Source organism: Rattus norvegicus, chromosome 20 (genome assembly GCF_021556685.1).
Source record: "Rattus norvegicus strain SHRSP/BbbUtx chromosome 20, alternate assembly SHRSP_T2T, whole genome shotgun sequence".
In the NCBI taxonomy this organism is placed as follows: Eukaryota; Metazoa; Chordata; class Mammalia; order Rodentia; family Muridae; genus Rattus; species Rattus norvegicus.
Window position 1 is genome coordinate 31,538,383 of NC_141553.1, and position 7,938 is coordinate 31,546,320.

The 7,938-nt window shown below is 43.7% G+C and overlaps 1 protein-coding gene across 8 annotated transcripts in view; it reads right to left on the minus strand.

The window, feature by feature from the left end:
* Positions 1-7,938, minus strand: part of Vps26a (VPS26 retromer complex component A) — a 29,886-nt gene extending 21,948 nt beyond the window's left edge. For 4 of the 8 annotated variants that reach the window (XR_015644870.1, XM_087597803.1, XM_087597800.1 and 1 more), the window contains exons 1-2: positions 7,565-7,938; positions 1,759-1,908 (exon numbers count right to left, since the gene is read on the minus strand). Coding sequence is in view for 4 of the 8 variants with exons in the window: in XM_087597800.1 (XP_087453926.1) it covers positions 1,759-1,908; positions 7,565-7,663 (249 nt within the window). In the remaining 4 variants the exon portion in view is untranslated. The remainder of the gene's footprint in view (positions 1-1,758; positions 1,909-7,564) is intronic. The other 4 variants (XR_015644871.1, XM_087597802.1, XM_087597801.1 and 1 more) reach the window with 2 other exon arrangements.

A 7,938-nucleotide genomic window follows, 5' to 3' on the forward strand; every position in this document is an offset into this window, starting at 1 on the left:
AAAGACAGCAAGAAAAAGCCCCAGTCTACAACCATGTGGAGGAGCAGACAAAATCCAGAAATGTCCTGACCTCCACATTCTCTCTGCATGCCCAGACTTTCATACTCCACACACAAACCAAACAAATCTTAAACCACATAAAAGTCCTACACACCAATATGAGCAAAGCCTGGAAATAGTCAACAGTCTTCAGTAAGTGAATGGATATGCTGGTTCATACAAAAGACATACATATTCACGTTTTGAGAGAGCCTTGCTCTGTAGCTCAGGCTAGCCTGGAAACACTATGTATGTAGCCTAGGGTAGCCTCAAACTTGAATCAATCCGCAGTCTCTTCAGTGTTCTCAATGATGCAAAGTATTGACATGAGCCATGGCCCCCACAAAAGATTATTTAGTGTTAAAAATAAATGAGTTACCAAGTCACAAAAAGATATTGATGAACAGAATAGAAACTAACCTAAAAAGGCTACATACTGCATGGTTCCAACTACACGCATTCTAGAAAAGGTGAATCCTAGAGAGCACGAACACCAGCGGTGGCCCCAGGCTCTGGAGACCGGTGTGGGCACAGATGCCAGGGAAGCATGAGCAGATGAGGGCACTCGGTAGGATGAGCCAGCCATTCTGCATGATGTTCAAATGATGGATACATAACAACAGTGCGTGTTGTCAAAACCCATACGTGTAACAGCAAGAGTGGACCTAGCTAGGCTATGAACCCATCTACCAGTGCCATCCATCAGTTCTTTGCTTTTTCCTTTTTAAAGTAGGGCATTAAGTAACCCACTTTGTCCTTGAGCTCCTGTGTAGCTGAAGGTCACCCTAAACTCCTCATCTCCGGCCTCTACTGCCCAAGCGCTAGGATTACAGACACACACCACCATGGCTGGCTTTAAACTAGACACAGTGGTTCTTGCTTTTGATCCCAGAGCTCGAGAGGCTGAATGAAGCAGGAAGACTAAGTCACTGTAGTCTAAGGTCAGCCTGAGTTACAAGGCCCTAACTCGATATATAATAATAAGACTAGGCAAATGTTATATTGTTAGGTTTTATAGGAGGGCATGGGGAAAGAGAGGCAATGTAAAGAACTTTGTGTTTTACCCATTTTTTTTTTTTTATGAAAATCTAAAACTGCTTTACAACAATTAAGGGTTAGCCAGGTAAGGAAGTGCACCCTGCTATCTGGTATCTCAGAGGTGGAGGGCAGGAGAGAGACCACAGGTTTAACATGGACTTTGGGACCAAGCTGGGCTATGTGAGACAAGAAGAAAGCACTACTGAGTAAAGAAAGGGTGGGAAAGGCAGGACTGTCCCAGAAGAAGGCGTCTTAAACCTATCTAGCCATACACACATATTCTGAAAGAGCTGAGGCCCACCCCCCAGGGTGAAGAGAAGAGAGCAAATGACATGTAATGACAGCACAGAAGAGGAAGCCACACCCAGAGTCAGAAAGACCCTCCCTAGGCCATAGCTTCCCAGAGCTCTCACTCTGTGTTAAGGAAGAAAGTCTCCAAAGCTTAAGACACGGCCATTAGCAGAGCTGCTGTGAAATGCAGACTCTGCCCCTGAAATCCTCCCACGGAAGAATCTTCCCTTACTGTTTTCAATCCATCAAGGATTTTGGTTGAGCTTCAGAAAAAAATTCTATTTCTAATACAACCATTCAAATTTAGATACAGCATAGACTATTTTAATAACAAATTTTAATATCCTAAAATTAGGAAACTGTCAAACAAACTCTCAAACCAAAGCTTACCTTTCCTGAGACAGATTCCCCATCATAGAAGAGATAGTGTTTTTCTACTTTGCCATCTTCCGTTTTCATTTCTGCCATTTTCCTGGTCTCCCCATCACTAAGGGCAACATCGATCTCACAGATGGGACCAAAAAAGCCTCCAAGAAAACTCTGCAATAAAGTAAAAGTGTTCATGATTATCCTATTTAGACGGTCACTACACTTTGAAAGTCAAACTTAATTGCTTTTAATATAAAGCCTAATAGATTACTAATCTGAGTTTGCAAAAATAAAAAAAGTTATCAAATTCTCCATCCAAACCGAATTGAGGGGCACACATGCATTCAATCCCCAGCACAGGTGCAAACCAAAACAACGATCCCACTGAGCACAGCACACACAGAGTTAACCCTGAGGCTCACACTCACAATTCAGAGAACAGACTTCCCGTTACAATGTTTACTACCAAAACAAACAAAAAAAGAACCTGAACATGCTATAACTTCAACCAATTCCACAAATTCCTACATAATAATGAGAATCTAACAACCAAAATGTAGGAACTCAGTTCCATGCATCCAAATTTGAAAAGCTGCAATCTTATTACACCCTTTTGAAGCTCTTCCATCAGAGAAAAATTTTCAGTCTAAACTACCCCCTTCAAGCTCAGTGTTACATTATCACAGTGAACTAATTACCATAAAACCTCTGCTCTATCAGGTCTGGACAGACTGAGTCACACCATGTAAGACTTTTGAGTAAACCTGGCACTCACATTAGAAGCTAATAAAATTCCCATAAATATTTCCAAAAGAAAACATATACACACTGTAATTACAGATAACTGCCTCCCAATGGCCAAGCACACTAGCTGGCAATGTAGCAACAAATACTGAGCAGACCCCAGGCATGGTTCTGACATGTAGATACAGCTGTGCATGCTGTGACATGCTATGAGCACTAACTCGGTGTTCTAGTCTTGTCATCGCACAGACCTTTATCCTTTCTGGTGTCTGTGCTTTCAGATGGGGTTCTTCTGTGCTGCTCCATTTAGTCTCTACCTAGAAAGTTCGAGCAGTCTTTCTAAGCAGCTAGCCCCACAGGCGTACCCCTCCACATCAGCGCCTATATTATCTTCCTCCCTAATCTGTTCTGCACAAAGACCAAAGTGACCCTTTAAAAACTCGCATCTGATCATGTTAAGTAAAATAATCTCAAAAAGATAAATACCACAATTCTCATATATTGTATCTATATTTAACTACACATATACAAACACAGGTGTGCTTGTGCGCACACACACACACACACACACACACACACACACACACACACACGCCATGAAATCAGAAGATAACTGGCAAGGAAGGGAGGGAGATGACAAGGGGTTAACAAGTTAAACGCAAGCAGAGCTCACTGAAATGTCATATGACAGCTGGGGAGTAAACACGAGCTCAGATCCCCAGTACCCATGTGAGGGGAAAGCTGTGTGGGGTTGGAGATTTAGCTCAGCGGTAGAATGCTTGCCTATTGAGCGCAAGGCCCTGGGTTCGGTCCTCAGCCCCGGAGCGGGGGGAAAAAAAAGCTATGTGATTGCTTGCTGTTTGTGTCCATAACCCTAACACTGGGACGGACACACACATATGCACGCCTGGTAGACCACTTGTAAATGTTCCAACAGTCTGGAAAGCTTGTAAACTGGACCTACTTTAGAGAGAAGTCTGGGGCCAGAATGAAGGCCCCGTTAAGTTATGTGCCCGGAGCCAAGATTTATGGCCTGAGATCAATCCCTAGAATCCATATGATAGAAGGAAAAAAACAACACCACAATTTGTCCTTTGACCTCCATATGTACAGTGTGGCAAGCACCCACGCACAAGAAATGCTTATTATTATTTTTTTTAATGTAGTTTTGTGGGGTTGGGGATTTGGCTCAGTGGTAGAGCGCTTGTCTAGCAAGCGCAAGGCCCTGGGTTCGGTCCCCAGCTCCAAAAAAAAGAATAGAAAAAAAATGTAGTTTTGCAGCTGGCCATGGTGGTAAATGACTATAAGCTCAGCACTTAGGAAGCAGAGGCATGAGCCCTACCGAAAGCTCAAGGCAGCCAGGCTATCCATGCCTCGTACCTGTAGAGCCCACAGAAGACATCAGATCCCCTGGGACTACAGTTATATAAACAGTTGTTAGCCATCATGTGAGTGTTAAGAATTGAACCTGTGTTTTCTGGGAAAGTAGTCAGTGCTCTTAATCACTGAGCCATTGCTCCAGCCCCAATATGCAAAATCTTTACAGGTAAGTTGACTTCAAATATGTTATTTTAAACACATGGACAATATATTATTTGATACAGCTTACAGATAGACCTACCAGTTCTCCAGATACAATCACCTTAAAGGATAGAAGTAATTTGTGCGTAAGTTCATCAGATTTGCCTGCCTGCCCTTGTCCTAAGTCACCTGACTCACTCACCCTTGATGACTGACTGGTCTCTGTATGGGTGATACCCTAATGAAAACTGGATTCTCCCCGCTTTGTTCTCACAGACTGAGGATGTATATGACTCTCCCTCTGAGCTGTACACTCTGAGGACAGACATTTTATCTTTTTTCATCATGAAAACAAGACCTTAATGCAGTTTCCAGTGCTTTACACAAGGCTCTCAAATACCTGTGGACTGCTACTTTTCAGTACACACATGCCACTCTAATAACAGAAAATAAGTGACTACACACAAGACAATGAACTGAAATCCGTGACTGTTGCTGAAACGAGCCCTTCCTTAGAAAACCAGGCTGGGCTGGGGCAAAGTCTAAGTCTGGAACTCATTAAGCATCAGCTCAGTCCTAGGGAGGACAAATAATGACAGTAAACAAGCCAAGGAGCCTCCTAAGGCTTTGTAGGTCACAGGTGACACAATGGCCAAATTGTTTTCACTATTCCTATGTTAAGAAGAGACAATTTCTTTCTTTTTAATCTTTTTTAAATGTATTTATGCATTTCTTTTTAATGTACACATTCTCTGTCTGCATGTGCACCTACACGCCAGAAGAGGGCACTAGATCCCTTTAAAGATGATTTGTGATCATGTGGGTGCTGGGAATTGAATTCAGGACCTTGGGAGGAGCAGCCGGTATTCTTACTCGCTGAGCCCCTATCTCATCAGCCCACATAAATCCTTTTTTTTTTAAATTTATGTATATCTTTTATTGTATGAATGTTTTGCCTGAGTATATATTTGCTTGCCAGGTGTGTGTTAGGCCTCTGTAGGGATCAAAAGAGGTTATCAGATCTTTTGCAACAGAAGTCACAGGTCACTGTGAGCCACTGTGTGGGTGCTGGGAATTGAATCCAGGTTCTCTTGAAAAGAGCAGCCAGTGCTCTTAACTGCTGAGCCATTTCCCCAGCCCCCACAAAAGGGACAGTTTCAAATAACTAGAAACTAGTACATTTAACATGCTCCTACATGTTAACAAAGACACCTACAACAATTTTCTTTCTACAATCATATTGTCTATCTTTTTTAAAACCAACATTTCAAACTCAATTTTAACCGGAAAACTAATTTCAACAGGAAAACTTGTAATTAGAGAAGAGGGAGTGGCAGGTATGTGGTCTGCAGGATCCACCCTCAGCTGTGAGTCTGCTTCCAGGAGGCAGTGAGGACTGAACCCAGGGCCTGAGCCTGTATTCTACTACTGAGCTATTAACACCCTCTTTGCCTCCCTCCCCTCCTCCCCCTCCCCCAGCTCGAGACTGGGTCTGTGTTACCTAGGCTAGCTTTAAATTTGAGATCTTTCTAGTCTCAACTCCCAGCAATATTCAACACTATGCCCTGTGTCCCAGTTACCTTCCATACACCAAATCTTGAGGTCGAAACTCCTAAAAACAGTAAACTGTGAAATAGTGTATTTCACCTAAAAAATTATATGTATGTGCAGCTCAAAATTTATTACTTCATATTTAGTAGTTTCCATTACGTGCAACTCACTGAGGCAGCAAGGGAGGAAGGGAGAAAGAAAAACTGACAAGAGGGGAAAGACAATATACTCAAGTAGCTGCCTATTTTAAACAGGGAAACTAAGTCAGATACATTCAACAAAGGCAACTGGCAGACTCCCCTTCCCATAATGTCAGCATTAGCTCATTTGAGTTACAAACCAAAAGCAGGGAAATTAAAATTCATTTTCTCCCCTAATTGGATACTCCCCAAAGTTACTTAAAGGAAAATTAAGACTTAGAAACTATGATAGATGTTTTACATATAAATTTATATATGGCAACTTTTTTCTACATATATTCTCTATGTAACATAGAGAATGATCTTTCCCAATGTGAAGTTTGACATTTAAAGACTCAAATTAAATACTACTTTAACAAAATTAAATTGCCACTAAAGCTGCCAAAACACAAGAAGACACAGTTATGCAATATTTTTCAATAATAGGGCAGGAGAGATGGCTCGGTGGTTAGGAGCACTGGCTGCTGTTCCAGAGGATCCCGGTTCAGACTCCCGGCATGCACATGATGGCTCAGAACTACAGTTCCAGGAGATCTGAGGCTGTCTTGAGGCCCTCTCAAACACCCAATAAGCACATGGTGCCAAGGCATACCTTGTTTAAGCATTACCACCTAGCAAAATTACACATGTAAACATAAAAATCTAACAAACTTTTTGGCCACCACTTAAGAAAATGTATTAAGTCTGCTGGATGTAAAAAAACAGAACTTGAGGGAAAGGAAAAACAAGCAAAATATATATGAAACAATTTTACAGTAAGAAAAAAAAAAAAAAAACAACAAAAAACAGAAACGAGCTCAGAGGAACCAAGGCTTCCACAACCTATTCACTGAGCCCACACACGATGAAACAGCAAATTCTCATACATACATGCGTGTCTATTACAAAGGCTTTAACGCTTTACAATTTCGTTTGACAAATGCCTTAAAAATAAAAAAGTTGCTCGTGAACGTAACTAGAAGGACTAATTACAAATGTAAGCAAAGAGTAAGAGAGCGGTTTAAGTTTTCAAATTATAAGCAATGAAAGGAGGGCTTCCTAACAGCCAAATAATTCCTTCATAGTTACTTCCACCTTAAACTAACTTATCTAAACAAATGCTTAACTCTCTGCTGCAAGGAAGCAAGCAGTTTGCCTTGTTCATCTGTCCCGGAACTCATCCAAATATGTGTTTAAGAAAACGTTCCCCTGAACTTCTCCCATCCCCCAAACTCTGGAGAAAGCAACATGATTTCTGACTTAAAGTTATTTAATCAAAGCAACGTTTTAAAAATAGACCTGGCTGACTGGCTTGGGACGAAAACTCTCAAGCAGTTTATGAAAAGCGGTGAGCTGGGGAGGGCAGTTAGTATGAGGAGAGCGTACTGTAGGCTCTCAAGGAGTATATGCTAAATAACGAGGCAGATGAGCTCCAATCTAAAGACTGCGAGCACGTAGTTAAACACTAGCGTGCCCAACGGTGCTTTCCATTAAGTGTGGTTAAGTGCTCTGATTTTCATCCCTCCCTGGGCTCCCAAGACAACATCCCAAAGCTCAAAGTTGTGGAAACCGCTTAGGGAAGGAAGTGAAACCAAGTGCTTAAATCGGTGTCTGGAGATAAATGAGGGTCTCGGTTCCGACACCCTTTTCTCTCCCCACCCCTCCTATTCTACAACTGCCAAAAGCCTCCACCCGGGTCAGGAAATCGCAGAATGTCTCCACATTCAACTTAAAGAAAATAAGCGGACTCTATCGAGCTCGGGACGGGCACGGTGAGCAGGTCTCGCCAGAGTCCGGAACTGAGAGATTGGGCACTGACAGTCCTCGGCTACCTTGGAAGGCGAGGCCCCGGGGCTCCGGCTGGGCGAGCTGCGGGTCCCCAGCCAGGGTCCCCACAGCCGGTCCAGGAAGGCTGGCAGAGGTTCCGACATGGCCAGGACAGTGTCGCCGGCCGCCGGTGCTCAGGCCTGGCCGGGACCGGGCAGCCCTCAGGCCTCACCGCTCCGCGACCCTTCCCTGCAGACTCCGCGCCGCGCCCGCCGTTGGGAGTCCCGCCTCGTGCCCCGCGGCCCCGCGGGAGACGATCTCTCGGGCCGCCGCGCACTCACCATTGTCACCGCCGCCGGGTCCCCCCACTCCACTCGGCTTTCCCTTAGGAGAACTCACAGCCTGGGTGCCTGCGCCCCGCCGCCCGTCACGTGACCGT